At 42.7% G+C, this 27,976-nt stretch overlaps 3 protein-coding genes across 3 annotated transcripts; 2 read left to right on the top strand and 1 right to left on the bottom strand.

Annotated features, from left to right (window-relative positions):
* The first annotated feature begins 439 nt into the window (after nt 1-439).
* LOC112574731 lies at nt 440-13,453 on the top strand. The gene is made up of 5 exons (XM_025255958.1): nt 440-574; nt 7,594-7,704; nt 9,584-10,330; nt 10,619-10,668; nt 13,366-13,453. The coding sequence occupies exons 2-5, from the start codon at nt 7,672-7,674 to the stop codon at nt 13,451-13,453; spliced, it is 918 nt and encodes a 305-aa protein (XP_025111743.1). The 5' UTR covers nt 440-574; nt 7,594-7,671.
* Nucleotides 13,454-13,932: 479 nt separating this feature from the next.
* LOC112574814 lies at nt 13,933-20,252 on the top strand. Its single transcript, XM_025256131.1, has 3 exons — nt 13,933-14,531; nt 14,843-15,213; nt 15,381-20,252. The coding sequence occupies exons 1-3, from the start codon at nt 14,263-14,265 to the stop codon at nt 15,767-15,769; spliced, it is 1,029 nt and encodes a 342-aa protein (XP_025111916.1). The 5' UTR covers nt 13,933-14,262; the 3' UTR covers nt 15,770-20,252.
* A 4,205-nt stretch (nt 20,253-24,457) lies between these two features.
* LOC112574834 lies at nt 24,458-27,436 on the bottom strand. Its single transcript, XM_025256152.1, has 3 exons — nt 27,189-27,436; nt 26,606-26,961; nt 24,458-26,324 (listed from the first exon to the last, which is right to left on the bottom strand). Exons 1-3 carry the CDS (start codon nt 27,377-27,379, stop codon nt 25,948-25,950), a joined length of 924 nt encoding a protein of 307 aa, XP_025111937.1. The 5' UTR covers nt 27,380-27,436; the 3' UTR covers nt 24,458-25,947.
* Between the last annotated feature and the right edge of the window lie 540 nt (nt 27,437-27,976).

Raw genomic sequence — 27,976 nt, 5'->3', positions numbered from 1 at the left:
ACAGAATGGATATTACACTGAACTCAACTTGAACACGAGGACTCACAGACTGAACACCTCACTTGATGAAGGTTAATATGTGAGAGGCTGACTGTCAGGCTTGGTATAAACTAAGCATGTGGTTTACTACAAGACTAGATCAATGTGAGGAGAATATGTAGGTTTATGGCGGCTGGCACTTTGGCTTGATACATTTAGTTTGATGCTGGCTAAATATTTAGCTTAATACAGGCTTTGTTGTTAATTCAATGTACTCAAATAGGCTGTCTTAAGATTATACATTAAGACAGTGTCAGGGGAATACAGTTACATACGACACACGAAATATCCAACTGCTTGTACTGAATCTCACTAAAGAACTGGCTCCACAACTGTCGTATTTGTAAAGGTTGTGGCTACAATGACACAGTAAGCTCTGTGTAAGGTGTCACGTGACCATGTTGACGACGGGGAAAGTTTATGTTGTCTCTAAGCGAGCAAACTTCACTGTCAGTGTCTTGTGAACATCTGACCATGTCTAAGAGTACAAACCACGATGGATTAATTCTGATTTAATTTCCACCGTGGAATAAAGGTTGGTGGACTTTTTATACTAGTAAAGGTGATGTAGTCATGTGATTAAGTTGTTTATGTGGTTAGTCTCGCTCCCTTACAAAAGTTAACACGGCATAGCCGCCACGCTTCACTGCAATGTGTGAAGTCACCAGAGATATAACTGTACTCATGTCTATAATTCTGATAGTCTATTCATGAGTGTAAATATGCACTACTACTACTCCTCTTCGTGCATCAGGTTGCACACAAGGCCTCAACCAGAGTCCGCCACCGATGTCGATCGGCTGAGACCCGCTCCAGGTGACCCCATGTCCAGCCCTTTCCTTTCATCTCCCTTTCCACTGTTCTTCTCCAAGTTTCCTGTGGGCGGCCTCGTTTTCTTCGGCCATCTGGAGTCCATCGCGGGGCGACTGTGGAGAGGTCTGCTGTCTGTTGGCGGAGCACATGTCCAATCCATCGCCAACGCCTTCGTTGAACCTGCGTGGTGATGGTCTCGGTTTCAATTCTTCGGTGGAGTTCTTCATTGGTGATGGTGTTTGGCCACAAGATGTTAAGTATGCGCCTGAGGCATCTGTTTTCGAAGACATCAAGTCTGTTACAGATGGTTTTGGTCATCTTCCATGTTTCTCATCCGTAAAGGAGGGTGCTGATCCCATTTGACTTGAAGATTCTCATCTTGGTCTTCTTACTGATGTTTTTTGCCTTCCATGTGCTCCTGAGTGAGGCGAAGGCCTGGCTGGCTTTTGCCAGTCGGGCTCGAATCTCCACCTCCGCATCCCCGGTGTTTGACATTTTGGACCCAAGATAGGAGAAACTGTCAACTTCCTCAATCTCTTCTCTATTTAGTTTGATGCTGTCTTGGACTCTGGCCTTCATTCTAATATTTTTTATTTTCTTTGCACTGACCTTCAAGCCAAGGTTTCCAGCTGATTCTATGAAGGCATTAGATTTTTTCCTGCATGTCTTGGTGGCTGTGTGACAGCAGGGCAATGTCATCAGCAAAGTCCAAGTCTTCCAGCGTTGTTGTTGCTGTCATAGTCATCGTCCATCCGATCCCTCTCCTCTCACTGTCGGTGAAAGTCTTCATGATCCAGTCCATGGCCAGGATGAAGAATAGGGGCGACAGAACGCAGCCCTGCTTCACCCCGGTACTGACGTTGAAGGGGTCTTTGAGCTCCGTGTCACAGACAACCTGGGATTTGAAATCGCTGTACAGCATTGCAAAGTTCTGGAAATTTGACTTCATTTTTACAAACTGAAAATTTCCATCTACCAATGTTTGCATCACAGTCGTCACTCCACTCTCGCTGTGTCTCGGCACCCTTCGTGTTTCCTCTGGAAGTTAACGACTGGCAATCCGTGTAAAATGTCGAGACTGCTCATTCATCTTTCCAGAAACCTCCGATTGCTCAGGTAATTATTCACTCAGCCCAATCATCACATGCCGCAGACGTTGTTAGTCTGTGACAGGCTGAGGCCGCGAGTTGTACACAGGGTTAACATGGACACTGGCTTTAGGCTGTATACAAGTTTTATTGTGTGAAGGTGTAGATTGTACAGGATGGAGCTGCATGGCCTCTCTCAGGGCTAGCTCCAAATTTCATGAAGTACACTTTTCCTTAAGACAAATATCTAAACATCAGACACTCCTGTACCCAACATGTGATGTACACATTACCCTTGTACCCTGTTACCTTCTCTGTAAATTGTTTTTGCCTCAAGCACTGAGAGCATGCTCTTACATGAATGTGGTCATGCGCTATTTATGTGTATTGAAAACTATTTATAGACAGTTGTTTACACAAATGACAACAAGGTTGTAATTAGACCTAAAGTTGTACTTTGGATGTCAACTCAATGTTTTATACTTGGCTGGCTCAAGGGTGGATGCTAAAGTAAAACTAGATGTTTCATATTTTTGTATTGTGCAAGTGTTCAGAAGTTTAGTTACCTTGCTGTCTTTGATAAAATCTGTATGTTGATAAGAGCAGAAAGTGTAGTTGATATTGCCTGGTCCACGTGGCTAATAATGTGCGGAAAACAAATTGCTAATGTAAATATGAGAGATATTAGAATTCTTCTGAGAGTTTTTGCGCTGTCACAATGTCTTTATACAGCAATGAAAGTAATTTTTATAAATAAAAAATATACATTGCCTTCATATTAACAAAGAGCTGAAAATGTAATTTTATCTCTGAAAGCAGTGTTTTTGAGATACAATTTTAGCTACTGACACACGGCAAGAACAAACTGTCGGACATGAAATAAGTGAACTCGTGTAGCACCAACATGCAGGCAATGGCAGCCTTTTATCGCCTGATAAGGTAGAGGGATCAGCTCACCTGGTCGTAGAGACATTAATTCTCACACCTGTGTCACCTGTAAATCTTCAGTGTGTCGACCGCACACATGTTGTTACCGAGATATTTGTTTTCACTTTACAACGTTTAGCACACATTCATCTTCTCGCGAACGTTTCATGTTTTTGTTTTTCAAAACCTGAGATATGAGAAATACAAGTTGGAAAGGACTTTATGTGTAGGACTAAGAGAGATTTGAGACTACATTAACGGCTTACTTGTAGTAACAGGTATACACACTAGCCAATATTTTATTTCCTTAAACATGCAGGGGCCCTGCTGATGACAGAACATTACTCAGAGAGAAAACATGCAAATCGCACTGACACATAAACTTCTCAGATTAGGTCTGTGGAGATTACAATTAATGAATTTTAACAATTTGAAGTATCACAAGGAAAGAACAAGAATGATGATGGATGATTGATGATTTAGCAATTGTTTTTTGTTTCGGGGAAAGGTTTAAAACTAATAAAGACTGAAAACGCTGAATACTGGTATCATGTGTGCGTTTGTACCTTCTGGCTCCCTCTATATCATGTGTGATCATGTGATCCAATAGAGTGAAGGTTGGCTGTCCTGGTGTCACATCTCATCTCGGGCACTGTGTCCTTGTTGTGAATGTGACACCTGTTTACAGGGCTGACTGTTCTGTTTGCTGTGATAAAGTCTTAGCTGCTGACTCGGTGTTAAACACCAATTTCCTCCTTCCCTGTCCTCGCTGTGCACACTGTAGTTTAGTGCCATGAGATTATTGTAATGAGAAGGGGGTGAAACTCTTCGCTGCTCACCCCATTGATAAACTTTGACCCGATCCCGACCCCGACCTCAATATTAATCCTCTATTTAACAGTATTGAAACTAAATGAGAGCTAGAGGCCGTGTGGGCGGTAAACACTGTGTTGAGTGCATGGCGTCTAAAAAGCGAACTCTAACCTTTTCCCTCACCCACCTTTACCTCCCCTGCTAAGTGGGTTAACGTTCCTGCGGAGTAGCTGCTGGGTAGGCAGGGGGCGCTCCAGCTGCAGGTCTGAACAGGCCTAAAACCTTCTACCCTCCACTTCACAGTCTGGTGAACTAACATTTCATTTTTATTTATATTCAGTTCCTGCTAAAGATGTAACAAGAACGTTCATACCAATCACGTGATTCCAAGGTGTAACGTGAGACTGTGTTCATGTAAAACATTGAAGATAGAAAGAAAAAGCAGGCCAGAAGCAACTTCCAGATACAAACAGTAAACTGCACATAAACAAAGGAAAACAAACAACTAATGAAAACTGGATCACGAACTAATGCCAGACACAGTATGGAGTGACACAAGATGACAGCAAAAAGTCATACCAACAACTGTGCAACTTTATCAAAGTCGCAGAACAGTTTAACAGTATTTCCATCATCAAAGACAGCACTGGCCATCTTCTAACGGGAAGCATGGCTGTACGAAGATAATGAACAGAATATTGCAGCAAACTGTACAAACAACTGGAAAAGCAGACCAACATCCTCCATCGCAGCCAGATTACAATCGGTAAACCCGTAGACCATCATGAAGAGGTTGACGGAGCTGGTCGGTGTGTGAAGACCGATGGGCTACAAGTCACGTGGTTAACAACATGACACCTTGACTGCTCCAGGAACAAAGACATGCACTGTCTGCACCAAAGAACCTGGCCAACGAAGGGATGCAATCACTAGTCACATTCTTTCCAAGAGAGGAAACAGCAGACAATGTCAACACTACATGTCACCGAATTAGCAACTTGATGAAAATCATGATAAAAGTAATCCAGAATCGTATCAACACCACTAAGGTTTGTATAAAAAAAGTTATTTTCAGACCAGACAGAAGCACGGTTGAACAGATACTCAGCTGTGACATCCTTATTTAATGGCATCTACAACACAAGCAGGATTCTGTCCACAACTTCATCGAGTATAAAGAGACATTTGACAGCCTCTCCTATGAGAGGTTGGGGCTTGTGATGCCCTGAAGAGGACCTTGTCAACATCATCAAAGACATACACCTGCTGCACGAGCGAAGTACTGCTTGATAACCCGATGGGAGCTTTCTTTCACAGGAAAATAGGTGTCGGTCTAGGGAACACTTTGTTGTCTGTACTAATCAACATCTGTTGAGAAAACTTCATACGAGAAACCCTTGATGATCCCCATACTGCCATGTCCATCAATGAAAGGCTTATGTGTGCATTGTACATGTCGCAAACGGCACCAGTATGAAAGCAGGCAGTAATAACGAGCTGAAAGACCTGACAAAACAGACAGACAGACAGACAGACAGACAGACAGACAGACAGACAGACAGACAGACAGACAGACAGACAGACAGACAGACAGACAGACAGACAGACAGACAGACAGACAGACAGACAGACAGTGCCAATGCATACGAAATGGAGACCAGTGTTGGCTTTTAACTTTTTGTATACATCTCACTCACAAACAGACGTAAATACTTTACGTGACTGTAAAACTAATAAGACAAAATGTTGCCTGTATCACATAACAAAGGAATGGAAATAAATGGTCTCGCTGCCAATAACCACAGAAGAGGAGAAGGTTGATGATTTACTATATCAAAGGAAGGTAGTTGGTGTTTCATGCCGAGCCAGCTTCTAAGACAGGTAGCTTTGTAAGCACATGTCACTCCTTCTATCAAAGGCTGATCCTTAGTACTAGATCTTTAGTTTTCAGCACCAGAAAGCTTTCTTCTAACCACCAATGTGTTTTCTTAACCTAAAAGACAGCCTGCTAGTGGGTCCTCGTTTCTGACCATCCAGAACACGTTATACACCGAGCGATAACCCTTGACCTCGGCATAGCATAGGGTCTAGCGAAGTTGTGTTATTTAATTAAAAAAGAAATGGAAGGCTTTATCTCCCGAGCTTGTGTGTTAGTCACCATGCGGCTTTGAAAGAATGTCAGGGTCAGATTGATAAGAATGAAAATATTAAAATAAATAATAATAATTTGCACAAACACATGTTGTTGTTTAATTAAATTTATGTGACAATATCCTACATTAAATGTCTTTAAAAAATCTACGATCACGTGATGTCTCGAAGACCCAATGACGTATCGTCTCTATGGCGACAACAGTGTTGACACTTGATTTACCTTATGTGTGAGAATGGTCTTGCTGTGATCGAAGATCAGGTATGTAACTGGAATATTTACACCAAATAACCGTTACACCTGTTTAGACAGTTAATAGTATGACAACAGAAATTTGTGACTGTAAAGATTAACATGAATATTGAAGACTGTCTGTGTGGACCACTTACACTACTAGCTTGTTAAATGAAGCTTCGACATCATGTCTTCCGACAGCGACCTGTGTCACAACATCAGGGTAGAGCAAAGGCAAGATCGAATCTGTCTACGTCACGAGCACTACACAACCCTCTCGTCAGGCCTGTCCTGATGCGGGTATCTGGGGTGGAGATGTCGTCCTTGGAGGGGTTGACTCCCAAGTATTCGAGTTCGCCCACAGCCAGCCGAAAGCACGGATGCGCATGAGTACGCGCCGGCCGTAGGTGGCGCCACACTGTTGAAACCACAGTAGAGTCTGAGCTTTTATGTGCGTAAATGAACGAATACATAAGGGAGAAAACACGGAAACCTTTAGGAACTGTTCCTCTATGTGCCATAACAATACCCATATCACAGTAATACCTGTGCCACTGTGACTACCTGCTGGAAGTCAATTGTCTGATGGACCTTTAGAGGACTTAGATGGACGCTTAAAGTTTATAGACAAACGTTATTTACAAAATCAGAGAAATTAGAAAAATAAACAAGTATCATCAATGTTTTGGCTAGTCACTCAGTTGTTCTGTGTCTGTGTTCATAATCAACAAAAAAGGACAAAGCTGCAAAGATACTCGAGCAAAACTATTTCATCCTAGAGAATTCCTATAGTCAGTTTGCTTATTTGACTACAGTGGCATAGCAATAGATACAGTCTACCCTATATAGATATAGTCTACCCCTAACGACACTCATCGCTACTATAGCTGAATGCGCTCGTGTGTGTGTGTGTGTGTTCATGTCCAGTCATTGTCAGTAACGACTCCCCCAGTCACCCAGTTCTTCAGTCTGTCACGTGATGCCGTGTGAGTGACTCGTGTATCACTTTTACTGATACGATGCTGGCTGCTGTTACATCATATGAAGACATCAAGCAAGTTTTTCTGTTTGAACCATTGTTGGATTTGACCATGCGTATCACCTCACGTGTATTAGTCTCTCTCTTACTTCTCTGTCTCTCCTTCTCTCGTTACTTTACACACACAGCGGACAACTAAAGTCATCTCATGTGTAGCAGACTTTCCCTAGGACTGTGCTGTGTGTTATGTATGTCACCGTCTCTCAATTTATGTCACAATCATCGACCACACGACAGACTGACGATCATTATGTCTGTGACGAGGAAGAAACCTGAGTCATGTCACAGATGTTCTGTCACTAGAGTCACACTTATTGTTAACATGATAACGAGTGGAGTGGTTCACACTAGACTTACACACATGTGACTTGAATAACATGTACTGACTACACTGGTACACACTTGTACATATGATCATTTACTGTACAAACATGTTATACATTAGTATATACCACATACTAAGCAGCTGGTGGTTACAAATGTTGCAGGGTTAATATTCTAGAACACTGGCTACAAACACTGCCTCCCACTAATGTGATGCTGTTAAAGGGAGACCACTGTCAGCAATGTCCAGTCATCCGTCATCTGCTACACAACAGGTGAGACAAGGTGATCTGTAGCGGACAGTTAGGACCTTGACTGCTGCAAGGGTAGACAAAGGGTCACAGAAAGTAACAGTTTGAAGGATAAGGTTACTTGTTATTCACTCTAAAGAACATATTTTCACAGAATTTCTATGAACACAGTGTATGATGCTTTCGTCAAAAGATTTCACATTCTCTTCCTAAATAGTAAAAGATATCTTCAGTGAAAATGCTTTTACAGAAACATTTGGTAAGATGCGGAAAAAGAATTGGTCTGAAACTATCAGACATAAACTAAGGTCTTGAACAACATAATTTATAAATACAAGAACTGTTACACAGACAACAGTACAGATTGAAGTTTATTTATAGAAAGTCTGCTTTTTGTAGCCTCCACCGACAGGTCCTGAGCTTCACCAAAGAAACTTGATACATCTCTTTCCCAGTTTCTGCTGGTATATTATGTTCTGATTTTTACTCTCTGTGATCAACAGATATAAATAAAACAGAACTTTACTTCATGTTAAGATGTCCCAGCCATACTGTTCTTCGAGAAAAATATAAACCTTTACAATGTTATGGAAATCTAATTATGTTTAAGTTAAAGTTACTACTCAGTAGCAGTAGTAGGACAACAATGTTTTACACCAGTCTCTACATTTTAAAGCCATTAAAAATACGAAACAATGTTTTCTTCCTATATGTAAGTTTGTAAATACACTCTGTGTTTTGCATGTTTAGTAAACATTACAAGAGTGATTACCACTCCAGTAATACGGACCGACGGCCTAAGCATCAGTTTGCTAATTTGTTCTCTTTCTCTAGCTCTTTAGCTTATTTTGAAGCTTATAGTAGCTGAGTTCCCATCTGAATGAGGTTTGATGGACAAATGTATGATATACCCAGGTTCCGAATTCGTATAATTGTATGCTCTATGTATTACATATGTTACAACATATATTGGTTTAAGACCTTAGAAATGTACAAAGTCACTGGGATGTCACCCTCCTGTTAGGACCTATGGTGTAAACAATAAAATATTTGAATTGGTTATAAGCTGATGCCCCTCATGACATTCGAATATATTAAGCGCTGCAGCCATTGACAGACACAGGAAGATAACAGAATAAAACAGAACTGGACAGAAATGTATAAAGGTAGTCGTGGACTGACGACCTTTGTGACTTACGACAGTTCAACTTTACGACAACAACAATGACTGGTATGTCTGGCCATGACTGGCAAGGGACCAAAGTGCAAGTGAGAGTGATTTCAGGGTGGTTGTGTGTTACTTTCACTAAAATGAAAAAAATATATATACACAAAGAAAAAGTTTCTAAAGATGATTACCATATGATTTCCCAGCATAATCTACTTCGATAATTTAACATTAGTGACACGACCAGATCGAGTTTAGACAAATCTTTCAAAACTGAATGGGGTCTTAAGTCGACGTATACCTGTACTCCTTAAATTTAACAATCATTTCTATCTGTACATAACAATTATCTAATCAAAAATACAATCTAAAGACTTACACAATATATACAAAGTATCTAAACTGAGGCATTCACTTCAACATGGCCTTACATAAATAATGTACACTATTTATTAGTCTGGTAAGGACTTCACAACCTAAAGTCTGGTCAGGACTTTAAAGGTGTCAGACACTAATTGCTGGTAATTGACTAACATCATTTTTACTGAACAAACAGGTAACCATCATACAGTAAGTACTGTCGTTGTGGTAAGGTGTTCATATACATACTTGACGTCACTTTACATTACATCGCCTGCTTGTGACAGAACGAATAAAGTTTCAGAAACAATGAAGGTACAATAAAGCCAGTCACATGACAGTATTTTTTAATAAAATGACGATGTTTTGTTATAGGTTCCGACCTTAGCGGAAGCCGAGAAATTCTGGCTCCAGTGGGTTGAGGCCGCGTACCCTGATCTCGACTCACGCGCCTACTTCCTGCCTCCTGTCTACTTCAACCGCGTGCCGATGACTAGAGAGTCAGTTGCTGGTCAGGATGTTCTGGGCCTTCAGTCAGCACCTGGACAGGCCGGTCAGGCCAACCAGCCGGTGACAGCTTCATCTGCTGCTGCTCAGGCTCCCAGTCCTCAGCCTCCTCGAGTTCAGGACAGTGATGTCAGAGACGATGCAGCGATGCAGCGAGTTCTCATGTGTCTGCAGAAAATGTCTGAACAGAATAAAGAAGTTTTGGTAGGACTTAGTCAGCTGAAGTTCGGACAATACTTGGGTGAACCTTGTTACTCAGCAGCGGCTGCCCAGCTTCCCGTAGCCGACAGTCTTCCGTCGTCATTTCCAAAAAATCGGAAACAAGGAGACTTTGATGTGCTTCTTATTCACCGACATCACGGGTTTGTCATCTGTGAAGTAAAAGCGTTTGGTTACAATATACATAAACTGAACATGCCACAGCAGGATATAGACAACAACATAAGAAAGAAACTAAGAGACGCCGTGTCACAGCTGGACAAGGCGGAGGCCATGTTGTCTCACCTGGTGTCCGACATCGCTCCCGGTCTGCGCATCACTAAGACCATCGCTTTCCCCAACCTCACGGCTCATCAGGTGCAAAATTCCGTCACTGGGGATCCCCGGCTGTCGCAGGTAAGAAGTGAAGTCACTACTTCATGCAGCTGCATTTCTCTCTGAGGCGGCATGTAATACTTACAAAAAGTATCGATGTACACATATGTGTGAGGCAATTAGGAATATTTGTTTAGCTTTATGCTAAGTCGTCTGTCAACTTCAAAAGGTATTTTTTTATTCTGAAATTTAATGTTGTTTAGAAGCGAAGCCTCAAGAGTCAGGTCTCTTTTTAATGGGTCTTAGATGCGTTTTAAGTTTCCACCAGGACTCTCATGTATTTCTTGAGGTCACGTGGTTCTGTTACAGGACCTGTGTCGCTGTCTGGGTACATCAGACCCCGCCGACATCACTGGTCTGTGTCTGTGCTGTGACCAGTTGTCTGACCCCAAGACACCGTGTGACGTCAGTAGTCACGTACTGAGGGAACTGGGACACTGGTGGCAGCGACGTGTGGCTGATGCTGGACCTGACAGTCACATGACACCTGGTGTGTACAAGACACTGGTAGCCAGGTAAGCTTGCGGAGTGTCATACAATAACCTGAATCTGAAGAGATCATTGTTTCCCACTAAACTTTAATGCTGTTATTAGCAAGTTCTAGTTGGTAACCATAAAGTAAAATAAACTTACTATTTCTTGTCCATTTTTATTACCTTTTACCGTTTAAAAAAAAAATTCTCTTGTAAATGTCAGCAATTGTCGTTCCTTATATGTTTGGAAGAGAGGAGTTGAGGCTGGGGACTTCTGTAACAATCAATACACTTTGTGCTCCTAGCACTACTTACATCAAGGGGACGGTAGGATAGGTGACAAAATAAGTATTTGAATAAGGAATATGAGCTTTACGCACAATATTTATAAAAGTGTCTACTACAAGAAATCCAATTAATCATCCTATAATATGTAGTTCATTGTACCAACACAGTGCAGTTGCCTATTGTTACAAAAAATCAACGTGTATTGTGTCTAAACAGTCTTAGGTTCCCTTTTGTTTACTCACTTGACATGTTGTTTACTCACTTGAGCTCTATGTCCCCCTGTCTCTTGCTGCTGGGGTGGGCGAGGTGCGGGGGCCAGGGGGGGGGGCCCGGATTGGGTGTGACCAGTCGTTTATTCTGTTCAGTAGAAGGGCTGGCGAGTCGCGCATCTCTCGGCTGTAATCGTTTGGTTAGTGACAGACCCGCTTGGTAGTGCGCTGGATCCTAGCAACCAGTATCTTCTCCTGTGTTTTTTGTGCACGGCGGAAACAATGCATCAGGAGCCGTTAGATTTTGTTGCATCATCTTTAATCATCGACCCTCAGATTGTGTTCCCAACCGTGGAACTGTCAGCGAACCGCGATCTGTGCAAGCTGGCAGGAAATCAGTCCGACTGACACGACAACCGTCTGGCCGCCCCAGTCAGCACCGTGGCCAGTCGGGGCTAGCAAAAACATCCATGTAAGGGGCTGCAATTAATGTATGGCCAAGGGAGACAACTGTGTAGCAGTCCTACCCCTTTGTCACGGACCGTCCGGAGACATGCGCATTCGTTCCACAAAAAGAAATAAAGAGATCGCTTGAGGGTGGGCATCCCTCATTAGAGGCACCAATACTTATTAAGAACAAACATAAGTTTAAAAGGAGAAAAATTATCAACAGTAATCCACCCGACAATAGAAACAACACTCCATCACGTTCACACCAACAGTTAAACATGTCACTCTGCCGGAATCCACACGGCCTCAATTAAAGTTACAATAAGAATCCTGACGCAGTCCGACAATTTATATCCACAGTGGTATCATCAACATAACACATGTACGTCTTTGATGAAATCTAACAAGTTAATAACCGTCTAGTCCCTGCAGCTCTCCAGTCCCCGGTTTTATGTGGTCTACTCTAATCCTCTTTCCTACAGTTTAATAAATGGTAATAAAAGAGTGTTTTTACGATACCGATAAGTTGCTGTCAGGTGGGTGGGTAGAGCAAGATGTAGCTGGGATGAAACTAAGAGAAAGTCTCCCCTCCTCCGACGGTTAGTTTCAGCTGACCAGGTACCCTCCCTGGTGGTGGTTGGTGCGTCAGGGTAAGAAAGGGCAGGGTAGCCCCCTCCTTACTCCGAGTCCACTGCTCCTGCTCGCCCACGTCGGTGTGCAGTTTCTTGGCCCCCAAGAATTTTTGCACGGCGTGTTGCTCTCACCACAGAGCTCCCACGGCGATGACGCGGACTACAGAAACACGACCAGTGATGTACATCCACTGTTGTACATTAAAAGTACATACACCCCCACGGTAATACTCCCTCAGAGCAGCAGTGAGTTGGTGCAGAAAAAAACCACAAATCCACGAAATTGTGTTCAGCCGTCCACTTGCCGCTTACCGTTCTTCGTAACGTTTTTCTCCTCTATTTTTGTCGTCACCTTTTTTGTCGTCACCTTGTTGTCGTCACGTTATTTTGACGTCACAACTTACGTCATTTGCTCAAAGACTTCCCAAACAACATCCAGCCCACTACTCTAGACCAGATCAACCACTGCTGTCTACCTTCCCGCCATACCCCCTCTACTACGTACTTACTACGTACTCTACTACACCCTTGTTTAGGATTTAGACCATGCTTTACATGTTCAAAGAATAAAGAGGACCAGAGACACGACGACAGGAAGGAAAACACCCACCTGAAGGGACAAACAAGACAGTCGGGTACAAAGAAAGAAACTTCACTTTTCCGGGTGGGTGGCTACTGAGAAGCCGACAGAAGGTCCGTCTTCTAGAGAACGTTAAAGTGTCCGTGGGACTTGGAGAACTTGTAGTCAGTGTTTAGAGAACTGATAGTGAACTGGAAGTACGCCAACGTGGGTCAACTGGGAGTATTGATGAACATTGAAACTGTGAATTGTGAACTGTAACTAGTGACTTGTAAACAGTGAACAGTGGAATTATTATTGTGAGAACACAAAGAAGGCGAAACAGCAATATCTTTACTGAGATCTTTATTGAATGTGTTGTTATTAAGTGTGTGGGTGAGTGCTAGATGAATGCATGAACACAAAGATATTCATTGCACGGCAGGGCCCACATCCAGTCCATTACAGTGACCATTAGAGGAAACAGTGATGTCATTTTACGGCATGCAACCTTGACCCATGACCCTTACTGAAAGCACTCCAAAGACCGCACTGTCTTATTCTGTAGCAAACGCCACTCAGAGACAAAGCAACGAATTAAAGACGAGTTTAGACAAATCTTTTCTCTGACATTCGCTCACCCTCCCATAGACACAATTACCTCTCTCACACTTTTCTCTCACTTTCACACACGTTCGTGGGCGGGGTGAAAGAAACAATGGAAATTGTGTGTGTGTGTGGGGGGGGGAGTAGTTTCTCAGATACGTCTTTTACACCATTTTTGGATTCCACAGTGAACTTTGAAAGATAAATAACGACTGTGAAGTCGCAGGTCGCTGCGCTGTAGAGACATCATAGTGGCAATGTTCTCCAACTTATTTCATTTTAATTTAGCTGTTGTCTTCTGCACCTGTTTAGGTATTTACCAGACTTTTAGACTACAGTCTCGCATTGTTCCAAAATCAAGAAAGGAAAATGTAAATGTTGCTACTTACCCATAAAGGATAAGTTTGGAGTTGCTTTCAGTGGTAAGTAGAGAAAGCCTGCTAAGTAATTTATCCTGTTAATCGTGTGATTTATGTAGTTGAGCTTGTTCTCATGACTTTGTAATGAATTTGTTTGTTGCAGGTTCTGCGGTCCGGCGACAACAGTGACTGTGCCATGCACATGTCCTCCACGTGTGAGTGTCAAGACCCTGGGTCAGGCCGTGTGGTGGACAGGAGAGTGCTATACTGCTGTAATCACACTCTTCCCGGAGCAAGTTCACCTGCTCAACAAAGCAGATCCTAGGGTGTTTGTTTTTGGTCCACCTGGTACAGGTAAAACTGTGGTGCTGCTGCTGATGGCCATACAGTGGCTGCGGTGTGGTCACCACGTCTACGTTGTCAGTACGTGGTATGGGAGTCGTGCAGCGTGCAGCATGTTGTTTCACCTGTTGCTGCAGACAGTAAAGACACTACAGTCAGCAGGTGTGTCACCCGGTCAGCCTCACCTCCTGTTGTATGATCTTGATGTCGGTAAAGACGAGGAGAAGGCCGTCAACGACTTGTCACAGGCGGCGAGCGGAGGGTCGTTGTACGTCATTGTTGATGAAGTAGTGAGTGAGTTCAGGTGAGTTGTACAGCGTGTGATGTGATGACAGACACACAGGTAGATGCTGTCTGCATTTACTGGATTAAAACTATTTGGTGCTCAACAGGTGAAGTTTCCTCAACAGTTGTGACACCTGATGGAGGTGTTGTGTTGTCAACATAGATTTGTTTTGAAGCATCGGCTGTTACACACATTGTGTGGCAGCACGTGTCATTATGGTGCCTTACTCGATGACATCATTGGTTACAATATTATACATAATATACAAACAGAATCACACATAACAACAGTACACAGTGTAACGTGTGTAGCTTCATCCTATGTTACAGTCAGATGTTCGGCTTCAAGAACATTCAGACTTTGTGTGACAAGCTGCTGTCACGAGTTCCTCGTCTCCATCTGTGGGCGGCAAGTTGTTTCCATGAGCACACACCCGCCGGCTGGCAAGTGGAATATTTAACCAGACCCCTCCGCTCTCCACCGGCCGTCGTCAGGGAAGTTGAGCAGGACGAGAAGATCACTAAAGCCCGTGATGTCCACCCGTACAGTGAGCGACGTGTACCCGACCACACAGACGGCCCGCCAGTCAAACGACTGTTTCACCGATATCATAGTGACTCAAATGACAAACCAAGTGACTGCGTCAAGTGCGGTCGTGAGTTGGCCAGCTTCCTACACAGTCTCCGTGTTGGTGTTACAGGTAGGTGTGTGTATTGTGTAGTGTAACGTTGTTTACAGTTAAACACTTACCTGTGTGATAAATAACGATGAGAAATAGTCTTGTAAATAAGACAGTGTGTTAGTGACGTGTGTCTCTCAGTTTACGCGATGACGTCACGATGCTATTGTTTATATCCATGTTGACAGAGAGCAGCACAACAACATCTACAACATTGAGCTCTACCAGCGGCGGCACATCACCCTGTCTACAGTGGAGAGACATGCTGGTGTTGTACGGGATTCACGTTAGTGACAGCTCGGGTATTGTAAAGGGAATGCAAGAAGCGGGTATCCCAGTGCGGGTGATGAAGGACTATGAAATCGAGGACGTGGCCACGGCCCGCAGTGACGTGGTGTGGGTGACGCATGGAGGTCATGTTCGTGGTCTGGAGAGAAAAGTCGTCGTCTGTCTGTACGACCCTTATTATCTTTTGTATAAATACTCGAGTATAGAAGTGTGCCAACTTTCCACTGCCCGACTTGACCTCATGTCCCGCTGTACGTCACAACTTGTGATTGTCTCCCGTCACTACTAGCGCTTTAAGGTGACTGACACTGACACTGACACTGACACACCTGTCACCTGCTGTAGTCGTGTGTCAGTCTCTTACATCAACATTTGTCTTTTAGTGTTTGTCCTCTTCTACTCTCAGTTGATCACCACGTCATCACATTATGATGTCATAGACATGACGTCATTACAGATTTTTACATCACGAGGTCCGTGTCTCTGTTTACACAACAACAAGTATCAACAAGTTTGTTTGTTACAGAGGTATGTGTGTTAATGTGTCAGCATATCCATGCGTGTGTAAGTCTACCAGTGTGACGTCTGTGTCAATGTGTCAGCCTATCATTGTGATAGCTGTGTCAATGTGTCAGTCTACCAGTGTGATATCTGTGTCAGTGTGTCAGTCTACCAGTGTTATATCTGTGTCAATGTGTCAGTCTACCAGTGTGATATCTGTGTCAGTGTGTAAGTCTATCAGTGTGATATTTGTATCAATGTGCCAGTCTACCAGTATGATATCCGTGTCAATGTGTAAGTCTACCAGTGTGATATCTGTGTCAATGTGTCAGTCTACCAGTGTGATATCTGTGTCAATGTGTCAGTCTACCAGTGTGACATCTGTGTCAATGTGTCAGTCTACCAGTGTGATATCTGTGTCAATGTGTCTATATGTTGTACACGCTCTGTCAAAGGGCCTCAGCGGACTGTAATGTCAGTGCCGTGCACTAAAGTGTTTAGTCTGATATTGTTTACTGCCGGTAGTAAACAAAGGGGACAGAACTCTGAGACTAAATACAGACAAGAGTGTATTTAACACACACAGGAGTAAAGATACATTGTCATAGTAGTTTGGATGACCGTCAAATGGTTAATGAAATTTTGGATGCTAGGGATGTCATCTTGTTGCTCAAGCAAAGACTGAAAGAAAACTTTGTACAAAAAGAGAAAGACAAAATGGCGTCGAGAGATAGGTACTCATCAGTTTTAAATGTGCTGTGTGCTTTAAAAAATGCCAATGCTGGGCTGACAGGTAAAACCGTGTACATCAGGGTCAGCAAAGTACGGCCCGCGGACGTTTTTTTCTGGCCTGTCTGCCAAAATGTGAAGGGAACTAGCTTTGCTTTAAAACCGAGGTTCATTTGATTAAAATTTAATTGATCAAATACGATTTTCGTCAGAAATCAGCAGCACCTACCAGTCAAACACAGAGAAGTACACCAATAGCAACGTGGCTGACGTAGTCGTGAGAGACCTTCATCAGCGGCTGACTTTCAAGAAAAGGAAGGAGGCAAATGCTGTGCACTATGACTATTCTTTATGTTTGAACATAGTCTGACCACCTTTTACCGGTGCTGTGGCACAAATGTGTCATCAGTAGAGATCAGGTAAAGATCAGAGGCCTTGCTGGTTCAGCTTGTTTGGGTCCCCACCCTCGCTCCAAACAGCTTGATTCTAATCGTAAGTTCAGTCGTTCTGTGACAGTTTTCGTGCAGTAAGTTAGTACCATAGCAGTTAATGTGATGGGCGAAAGGAAAAAGAGAAAGGCCGATAGTAAGAACCAAAAATGTAATAACGAGTGGACAGGGCGATTTTGTTTTCACAGATGTTGGAGATAAAACTGGGTAATGAACCAGAAGAATTTGCCAAGAAGACATCAGAGTTTTCAAAGAACACTATCTGAATGACATTTTCTGAAAACAATCGGCGTAGTGCAGTGACCTTTATGTACAAAAGCAGAAAAGTTAACCAAATTTGTGGAACCGTTAACTAAGCAACAAAGTATTTTTTACAAATAAAGCAAGATCAAGCAAGCGGCAGCAAAAGTAAGTTTTATTGTGGTTTGTCATATTGCCAGAGAGAGCAGGCATTCGTGGACAGCCAGTTCCTCAAAAAGTACATGCTTCATCTGGTCGAAACGTTGTGTCCAGAAAACTCAAAGGACAAGTTCAGTGCTCTTCAACTTTTGCAAAGAAGCTGAAGTGACTGGCGTGGGAGCATTTAACTTTATTTCTCATGCAGGATCATGATGGTGACAAGAGTTACAGAGAGTTAACCTGTAAGCCGATGCTACATCCTGTTTGGTAAATGCTTTATCAAGAATCGTGAAGTTTATTTTCTAACTGTTTATTGTAATAGAGCACAAACTGTTGGTTGTAAGACGTTTTGAATAGGTAGTGGTGATAGAAATTATGGCCATATGATGAAATATGCCAGGAAACAATGTTTGAGCCGCATGTAAGAGGGGTCTGCAATACGGAAGATCTTAATGGAAAATAAGTCAGAGGGCAATCAAATACAAAAATTGTTAATATGTTCCATTTCGACTTTTATTCACTGCCTTGTGATAATAACTTACGAGAATAGATAATTGAGAAGCGACCACACAACGCAAATGTTGGTGTGTCCCAAGAAACGTCCTTCTGGGGGTTGAGGTGGAGGGAGAAAAGAAATCGAAGATGGAGCGGGACAACGCTTAACCTGCTATTATGAGTTGTCTGTTCTCATGTCACTATAGACTCCTACATTCTAGAATATTCACGAGATGATAGTAATACACGTGGAACGCTCTGGGGGCCCTTGTCGTACACAGGGGACGTCATCTAAGAAAGACAACGAATGGTGAACTGTTGACTAGTGTCCTAGGAAGACGACGATTTTTCAGGGGACAAACACAAACACAAGGCAGGCAGGCAAGACTGAAGGAATAACAAATCAGTCACGTGACAAGGCACATGTAACAGGACATAACACGCTTGTGTTATTACAGAGATCCCATCAGGTGTGTGCGTGCGCATGTACGTGGGAAACAAAGAAGTGAGAGAATGACATCAAAGAAAATGATGATTTTTTTTCATTATCTCATAGTTATGTGACCAAAACAAAAATGCAATACATGTACATCTTTATTTCAGCCATACAGTACTTCATTAAAAATATGTTGTTGCATTTTGTTTCGATTATTTAGGTGTATTAAGAACAACTGTGTTGATAGGTAAGCGTATACACGCACATATCTAACATTATCTAACATTCAACTATCATATGCACTGTAAACATATTTACTGTTTATCACCAAGCTGATATCTCTTAGTAGCCTCGTCAGCGTCTTACTCTTTGAACTTACCTGGAACTTACACTTAGTTTTAATTTCTCGTTTTAATGTTGTTTAACATGTCTTTAGAATCGAATCTGAACACCCGAGCAATTTGTGTTGAGTGTGTTAGTATGGATTGTTTCTTTATACTTTCATGCATGGGATAGTACTTTCCAAAATTATTTAAAGATGCTTCGCTGATACAAGATTCAAGTTCAGCTGAACATAACAAGCGCGTGCAAATGTTACTTAATAGCTGTCACGGATCAGTCCGTGCCTCCTTTGTTTATTCAGCGATCTCGCCTGAGTTTGGTGAAACGAATGTAGAGGGGGGAGCGGGGTGGTGTAGCCAGCCCTGTGTGTGTGTTGCTCCTCTGCCATGTGACACCACAACTGCGTAATTGAGGGACGGATGTAGAGGTCGTGAGCACCACGTGAGTTTCGGACCTCACGTGCGGCTGGAGGAATGCATACACCTGGTCTAGGGGACTGGGGGAGGATATAAGCCGGACGGTAGCGGCATTTGGGAGAGAGCCATCAAGGAATCGAGAGGCTGATTGATCCAGTGGCGGCTGTTATTTGTGGATTGGTAGAGTGGAGTGTATTTATGACATACTCGCTGTTACTGTTTTTGTTGCGGAGCCGCTGCTGCTATATGTTGGGACTGCAACTTCAGTAGAACTGTTACTGAAGGTTCCTCGCCGAATCTGCTACTGGGAGCGGTGGACATCGCCGAGCTGACGAGAAGTTCCAGAGAAGAACAACCCGAGCCGACGACAATAGGCGGGCAGCATCTCATCACAGCTGGGGAGTGTTGAGCAAGTGGGTTCCACTCTCGTACCTGTCAGCGACAACCCACCAACTGCGGGGAGGGACGTCGCTGTTGTTTGTTGTAAACCTGTGCAGCGAGTGGAGGAAAGACACGGGGTGTAATGTCGAGGACTCCGAAGATTTGATGCTGGTGTCGGCAGAACGTACAGAAAGGTTTTATTTCTTAAGTCCCACCAGTGGAGAGTTAGAGGGGGGAAAGGTTTTATACCCCCATAGTTACTGTTCACCCTCATAGAGAGAAAGACTGTTGAATCGGACTTTTAGCACTTTGGTACGCTGTTTCATATGTATGAGCACTCGGACTTTTCTAGCGAGTAGGAAAGTGCTCGGAGAGACGTATAGTTAGGAGTGTATTGAAATGGACATGTGTGTGTTGTCTTGGTGACATTAAGAGAACGATTGTAGACCAGCCTGCGCGCGGTCGTAGTTTCTGTGTTGAATAATATATGGCGTATACCTTATGATTTAGAACAGACAAGAGTGATAACTGGTTGTGGTATGGTTTAAATTGATTTGCTAGAAAGTCTTGTATTACAATTTATGTTTTTTATAATTTCTTTGGTGTATAATAAATAACAGGACGTCTCAGCCTGAAGTGATCATGAGTTTTGTTTCGTAAAGAATGCGCAGTCCGACTGCCGGTCGTGACAATAGCTGACAGCCAGTAGAACACAGAGCATGGTTTTTTTTTCAGTTAAAAGCATTGTAGATGCTTTCTTTGATTGAATGTTTTCTACGATCCACACTCACATTTCTCTACAGTGACGTTCAGAAGAGATAATTATAATAAAACACAAAAGCAGATAAATTTTAACATAAATGTAATTTTAAAAAAAACCAAACTTCCAACCACAAATATATTCGTCAGAAAAAACAACAACAAAGAAAGCTCAACTCCTTAATGAACACAAAATTAAAACACTCAAAAAGTTTCCTTTCCAGTCAAGTTTCCAATGTTCCTTCACGTCCGACGACGCAGTCCCTCACGAAGTGTTCACTTCATAACAACACATACACAGTCTCCACTTGTGCCGCTGCCCATCCCGTAGCTCGATAAGATCCAGCCACCGACAGCCAACGAATACAAATTGGATAGCCAGTAGAAAAAAAACAACCCAAAACCTGAGCATCCAATTACAGCTCTTTAAAACCTATGCTTCACTAACGAAAGCACTCTTTCCAACCAATAATCTATTTCCAGTTATTTACCTCTTACAGAAAAAAACCCAACTATAAATCACTCTCTAACAACGAAAGTCCCTTCATTAATTCACAACGGTTTTTAGACCTAAACTAGTCACAGACTCACCTCAAGAGGTTCAACTTGACAAGTTTCTCAGAATGTCTGATCACGACTTGCACCCAAAGTCTGGTCAGGTCGTTTACATACCGAGGATACTTTCACGTACTCCGATCAAGTGAAGGGGAAAATCACAAGACCAATTAAAAACAAAGCATACTCTTTTCCATTCCTTCCTTTGTTCGCATTTCGACCTGTCAATAACCCTGAATTAAGCTGTTGGTCATCTCATGAACACGCACACAAACGCCGTTCATTCGCCTTTCTCATCTTCTTCCCTGCATCTTTATTTTCTCTCCCTTTCCCATCAAAAATATAACATCATGTTTGTGACAGCTGGTACTGTTGAGAGTTCGTCAGCGAAATGTCGAATGAGCTAACAAGCTGAAGGTTGTCGATCTTTCGAAGTCTTTCAAGGGAAGGTTGTGAGTCACGTTTCCTACAACAAGTGGCGAGTCACAAGTTCCAGCAGATAATGGGACTGGAAAGTAAGCTGTCATGCGAACACCAAAGATATGCTAATTCTCTCAGACCGTCGCTCAGGTGTAGTGTTCCTCTTACCGGTAGGAGTGACTGATAGATGACTAGACTGGACATCACCTGTTGGTGGGGGGCAGACAATCCTATACAATGACCTTTCGATAGTACTCCTGATAGCATAACTACTGCTGTTGGTGTGTGTGTTTACCGTATGATGTAATAGATGACAGGCTCACAAACCCGATTGTCATGGCGTAGTATGCATAAGTTATAATTTTGTTTATTTTATATTTTGCATTTGTAATACATAAAGGATGCATACATTATGTACTGTTTCTGCTACCATTGTTAGTACGTCTGCTAGTACTGACTGCTAACATGCTGACAAAGATGGTGGGGCACACAATAGGACGGACTGTGTTTCTGTTAAAAATAGCGAAATAGTCGTGGCTTGTTTGGAAAACATGTGTTTACGTGTGTGTGTGGGGGGGGGGGGGTGATTCACGTTGCATACAACATTGTAGAGTTTGAACTGTGGAATATTTTAAGTGTTTTGTTTTGAGTAAAATATCTTTAACAAACACTAAGTAACAGACACACTTATGACATTAAGATTACTTTTTCACTTTAAAAAAAATCATTGTTGACACACACATATATATATATATAGACAGTTCATTTAAATCTTTTACTTTGAAGGAAGAAGATATTCAGCAAGCTTTCTGGAAGACACCAACTTACAAACCGCTAGTAAAATATTTAAAAAAAATATATATTAAAGTAAGAATATTAAATTAGAAATTTCAAGTAAAAGGCTTTGTACAAACGTTGTTGTGGGATTTATAGACCGGGTATCAACCACAAGGGACACAACAATATAAAAAAAAAACAAATGTGTGTTAGTTCTGTTAGTTATCTCTCTTATCTGAAGTGTGATGGGGGAAGATAACAATGACTTCTGTCCTTTAATGCGGTTCTGCACGTGAACATATTCACTGGACGAGAGCAGGAGGGTCTCCGTGACTCACGGTCGTCTGACATAGAGAGTTGAAACAGAATTTTCATCATGGATTCTCTCGTTAATCCATAGATGTAATCATACACACAATATAGAAGAAGTTATACGTGCACATATTTCTTAGGGTAGTTATTTTTAGACACAAACACGTAGACACAATATTTCTACATTTCTACTCGTGATCGACTGCTATAATTAATCATATATTTTTATTACCTGTCTAATAAACACTGATTTTTGCCTGATTTATCGAGGAAGACGTTGACAATCGGTTGGTTAGTTAGTGGGGATGGTGTCAGCAGCAAAGGTTTTATAACTGCACAAACAGCCCACCCCCCACCCCCCACCAACCCCACTCACCACAGTACGAAATCACCGCGAGGTGGAAGCACTTTCCCTCAAAATCAACAGCAGCTTGTGGGCCAAGATGCTCACACTTCAAATATGAGATTGAGTCTTGTAAGCAGCCAGCTTCTTGTGTTCAAGAATTTCCAGACTGGCGGCTATCAACAGCATGTTACGGCAGCCATAGACTGTTCACACGCGCTGGCCCCTATGATTGTGGAGAGAGTTGTGAATCCCAGTGAGACACACCAGTCGGCTTCCTGATATTAAAACATGGCGAGCATTCACACTTATATTGACACCTTTGCTATGTAAGTAATCCAGAGCAAGCAGTACATGTGACCACTAGCTGTACATACAAGATATGTGTGACCTCTAGCTTACAGCCACTAGTTTAATACATAAGATATATGTAACCGTTATCTCTATACACAAGATACATGTGACCACTAGCTCTAGAAACGCACACACATATATATATATGCAACCACTAGCTTAATACATAATATCCGTCCTTTCTCGGTATCTTAGGCCTGAGTAAAATTTCCCCACTCTGTCCGGCCAAAACCTACCGGTGAACAGTGTTCCCTAAACACCTTGGGTGGGGTGACTGTCTTGTGCTGCCGCATGTGTTGTTTATTCCGTGTGTGCTCTCTTTTTCTGTTGGGGATGAGGTTTGCCGAGTGATTTTGGTGGTGGACTGTGCTGGTGACCTCTCTCACTCTTTTCTTTGCTGCTACTTGCTCTCTGTGCCTGTCTGGTCCGCCCTGGTGGTGCATGGTTTTGGTTTTGTTTGTCTTTTTGTCTTGGTTTTAGACGGTTGTGTGTCTCCTTTCTGTGGGTGTATATCTCTTTTTTTAAAATCTAGTTATTATCTGTTTTCAGTCTTATATTAGTCTAGAGTTTGGGTTGCTACTGATGTTACTAATGAAGGTGTCTTGTGTCTCAGTTTTTTTTTTGGCAGTTGTTAAGGCTTGGTGCCAGTCTGTATTTGTCTTAGAAATGTTTTAGTTTCTCTTTACTAGTTTGTTTTCATTTCACTCCAGCATTTCATTTCATTTCACTCCACACTAATTTAATCTGTCCCCACATGCGCATGAGGATTGTCCTTGTATCTTGTTACTCACCATTTAGCCTCATTCTGGTTGTTTTGGTTTGTTCAGACCTTTTTGACTTTAGAAATGTCATAGTGTCACTAGACCTGTCATCTATTAGTTTCCTAGTACCTCTACCTACATTTTATACTTTTCTTACTACTCCACACGTGACTAAGCATCATATGTAGTTGTGTTTGAAGGTATGCAGACCAAAAGAACATGTAACTACACAAACAAACAAAAAAATGAAGAGAGAAAAGGATAAATGAACAGACAAAGACCGAGAAAAAAATAAACAGGGAGGTTGACGTACGAAGGCACTGGAGTCAGTGAAGATGTGTATCGCCGCCGACTGGCGTATGACAATACGTTTGTTGTGATGTATATGTCATCAATCAGATGTACAAGGTCTGTTGTTTAAAAACATACTCAAGAGACAGGCTGCACAAAGAAATATACACACATATATATATATACACACATATACATATATACACACAGTCATGCGCTACTAGACACTGCTTCCTCAAGAGGACATCAGACTTGACTACTTCCATCAGGACAATTTATTTCAGACTGTGATACAGTGTGATGCCATTGACTCCCTCGTCTTGTGTTCATCCCTCGATTGAGTCAACACGACTCCGTGTGTTATTCATGCAGACACTAGTTGTGAAACACAGAAGGATCAGGTCTAAACATGTCGAGCTGCCCACATCATGCTCACTTCGTTATCGAGTGCCTCATGACGTACAGACTACAACACAAATACTTGTTTGTAAACAACTGGGATCAACAGAGTGTTCTAAAGGCAACAAACATCTAACAATAGGCGCAGTGTTTACATCCGGGGCACTCCCCCAATCAATCTCGACATGGTCACAGCTTACAAGCAAAGCATTAATATATATTGCTCGCACTCTCTCCTACTGTTTAGTCCCAAAGTTCCAGTTCTGATGTTCCGGTCCAATTACCTGTCTTATCACCGCTTTAGCAGTCATCGTGTACGTTACTTAGTTTATCGTCCCGTTATCTTATCGTGGCGCCCTCTACAGCCAACTAGAATCCAATAACACGAATACCCTTCTTGTGGAAACGGTTGATCCTTCCCCAAGGGTTGGGGTGGAGGTAAGAATTCTTTGGTCGCCCGGCGATTTACGACACAGCAGGTCATACACACTGGCCGTGACGTCAGGTGTCCGGGGTCACAGCAGGTACTCCACGGTGACGTCACGGGCCTCCTAGTCCACGTGCTGCTGGGTGCTGCAGCGAAGGCGATCACGGAATGGTCCTGGGAGGCGATTCTTCCTTATCCAGAAGGGTTCCAGTTCTTTCAGTCCATACAATTAAAACCTGTAACTCGAGGTTACGCTGTACTAGTATTCTAAACTATATTGTCCAGTTCACACATCTTTCTCTCATATGTTCGTGTTCACAACTTTGAAACATCCGTGAGTTCTATTACAGTTCCACAAGCAATAACACAAAAATATGTCATACCTCGTCTAGGCGAGGTTAATCCACAAGGGACAGCACCGCACCGCACCCAGCGTGGATGACCACTCCCCTGCTCTACTCTCTAATCTCAACTCGGGACATTTACACTCCGGACTCAGGCTCGTCTTCTTCCTTCTGTATTCCGGGCCTGAGTAAATTTTCTACCTCGTTCCCGCAAAAAACCTACTGGTAAACCGGGTTCGCCAAATACATCCTGTTCGGTTAACCCTTTCTATCTAATGTTCTCATCTATTGTTTCGTACATTTTACATACACTTGAAGTCCGTAAGTCGCAAAGGAGTTAAAATAATATGAAACACACGGAGGCGCAAACTGGTCCGTGACAACGTTTATGAAGAACAGTTTTTTATGAGAGCATGCGGTCTTGTCACAAAAGAAATATACACTTTATGTTTCAGCAATCTTTTGATGGAGTGAACAAAGACTAGAAAACATGAAAACGACGTGTGTTGATGTAAGAGAGATAGACACAAGACTACAACACGTGGCAGGTGTGTGTGTGTCATCTGCACTAGTACGGTTATTTGTAGCTGACAATCACAAGTTGTGACGTACAGCGGGACACCGAGTGAAGACAGTTAGTTTCTGTTGCGGAAATGGGTCGAGGACGCTCTCGCACACAGACGACGACTTTTCTCTCCAGACCACGAACACGTTTATCCTCTGCAACCCACACCACGTCACTGCGGGCCGTGGCCACGTCCTCGATGTCCTCATCCTTCATCACCCGCACTGGGATACCCGCTTCTCTTAGTGCCTTCACAATAGCAAACTCGTCATTAATTGTAGAAAAATGATATGTTTCAATCAGCATCAGCACGTCTCTCCACTGCAGGCACGGCGGTGTTGTTCTGTTGCTGGTGGAGGCGATGGTCGTAGGTATTGTGTGAACATTCTCTGTTGACATTCAGTGTGTGTTCATTTAATCAGTCATGTGTGAGGGATAAATGTAAGTACCGACAGACTGATAAATAAAGACTATAATAGCGAAAGTTTATGACGTGATTGATACAAATGTAATATATTGTAATAATGGAAAACACTGTCTTGTATATCAAGTGGTTTTTTTTACCTTCGTTGCTGTTGTAGCTGTTCCTAAACAATTGCTACATTATTTGTTACTTAAACAATTTTAGTTAAACGCCCTGTAACCTTGCACAATACACACACACACCTACCCGTAACACCAACACGGAGACTGTGTAGGAAGCTGGCCACCTCACGACCGCACGTCACACAGTCAACTAGCCAGTAACTTGAGTGACCCTGACCTCGGTGATACAGTTGTTTGACAGGCGGGCCGTCTGTGTGGTCGGGCACACCTCGCTTACTGTACTTTTTGACAGACTGTCCTTTCTGAATAATGTTGTCTTTCTTGACAACCCTGACGACGGCCGGTGGAGAGCGGAGAGGTCTGGTTAAATATTCCACTTGCCAGCCGGCCGGTGCGTGTCCATGAAAACAACTTGCCGCCCACAGATATAGATTTTGAACCCGTGTCAGAAGCTTCTCACAGAAAGTCCCAAAGTCTTTCCTGTCAGAGATAAGAATGCAACGCAAGAATTTTAACCAAAATGTTTCATTTCGTTGACTATACTCCTCATTGTCTTAGCGAAACCCTTTCTGTATTAAATATCACTCTTTATATGTAATTTACATCCTCGTTTGTTTAGAGCTAGTCTAATCACTATGAGAATATTAATTAACCCTGACTACCATTATCTTTGTCTTTAATATCATTACAGGTATTATATATCTCACTTGTGGACCGGACCCGCTTCATCGGCGATGACGTAGGTGGACCCGCTTGTCGCCACTGATGACAAGTGGTTGACGGCCTTCTCCACTTCTTTCTTATCGCTAAAATTATAGTCCAGAAAGTCAGGCTGACCGGGTGACACACCTGCTGACTGTTGTGTGTTTACTGTCTGCAGCAACAGGTGATACAACATGCTGCACGCTGCACGACTCCCACTCCATGTACTGACAACGTAGACGTGGTGACCACACCGCAGCCACTGTATGGCCATCAGCAGCAGCACCACAGTTTTACCTGTACCGGGCGGTCCGGTGACAAAGAGTGTGGGAGGCGCCGTGTGTAGCAGGTGAACTTGCTCCGGGAAGAGTGTGATTACAGCAGTATAGCACTCTCCTGTCCACCACACGGCCTGACCCAGGGTCTTGACAGACAGGCGGGGGGAAGATGTACATGGTACAGTCACTGTTGTCGCTGGGCCACAGAACCTGAAGCAAAGAAAGTCATCACAAAGTCAAGCGATGACGTTTAAGTACATACATAATATGATTAACATTTTAAACATATACTTTTTCTTCTTTCATTTTGGAAAAATGTGACACTGGAGTGTATAACAAAATGGTTGATTTTTAAAAAGATGCAGAGCAGAACAATAAAATTAAAATAGAAAAAAAAAAACAGTCGGAGAACATTGTTACTATCATGACACAGCAGCCCGAAACTTCACAGTCGTTACTTAAATAGATATCTGAGAAACTACTCCCCCTTTATTTCCTTCTTTTTTTACCCTGCT

This window comes from Pomacea canaliculata, linkage group LG11 (genome assembly GCF_003073045.1).
Source record: "Pomacea canaliculata isolate SZHN2017 linkage group LG11, ASM307304v1, whole genome shotgun sequence".
In the NCBI taxonomy this organism is placed as follows: domain Eukaryota; kingdom Metazoa; phylum Mollusca; class Gastropoda; order Architaenioglossa; family Ampullariidae; genus Pomacea; species Pomacea canaliculata.
This window is presented reverse-complemented; position numbering and strand designations above follow the sequence as displayed.

What these genes read in the sequence shown, in the direction of transcription:
- LOC112574814 (XM_025256131.1), top strand. Translation starts at nt 14,263, where the DNA reads ATGGCCATACAGTGGCTGCGGTGTGGTCACCACGTCTACGTTGTCAGT. An exon ending in GAAGTAGTGAGTGAGTTCAG is followed by an intron (nt 14,532 to 14,842) that starts GTGAGTTGTACA and finishes CCTATGTTACAG; the next exon opens with TCAGATGTTCGGCTTCAAGA. An exon ending in TCTCCGTGTTGGTGTTACAG is followed by an intron (nt 15,214 to 15,380) that starts GTAGGTGTGTGT and finishes CCATGTTGACAG; the next exon opens with AGAGCAGCACAACAACATCT.
- LOC112574731 (XM_025255958.1), top strand. Translation starts at nt 7,672, where the DNA reads ATGTCCAGTCATCCGTCATCTGCTACACAACAG. An exon ending in CGTCATCTGCTACACAACAG is followed by an intron (nt 7,705 to 9,583) that starts GTGAGACAAGGT and finishes GTTTTGTTATAG; the next exon opens with GTTCCGACCTTAGCGGAAGC. An exon ending in CCCGCCGACATCACTGGTCT is followed by an intron (nt 10,669 to 13,365) that starts GTGTCTGTGCTG and finishes ATTGCACGGCAG; the next exon opens with GGCCCACATCCAGTCCATTA.
- LOC112574834 (XM_025256152.1), bottom strand. Translation starts at nt 27,379, where the DNA reads ATGTTGTATCACCTGTTGCTGCAGACAGTAAACACACAACAGTCAGCA. An exon ending in GAAGCGGGTCCGGTCCACAA is followed by an intron (nt 26,962 to 27,188) that starts GTGAGATATATA and finishes TATCTCTGACAG; the next exon opens with GAAAGACTTTGGGACTTTCT. An exon ending in TCTCCGTGTTGGTGTTACGG is followed by an intron (nt 26,325 to 26,605) that starts GTAGGTGTGTGT and finishes GAATGTCAACAG; the next exon opens with AGAATGTTCACACAATACCT.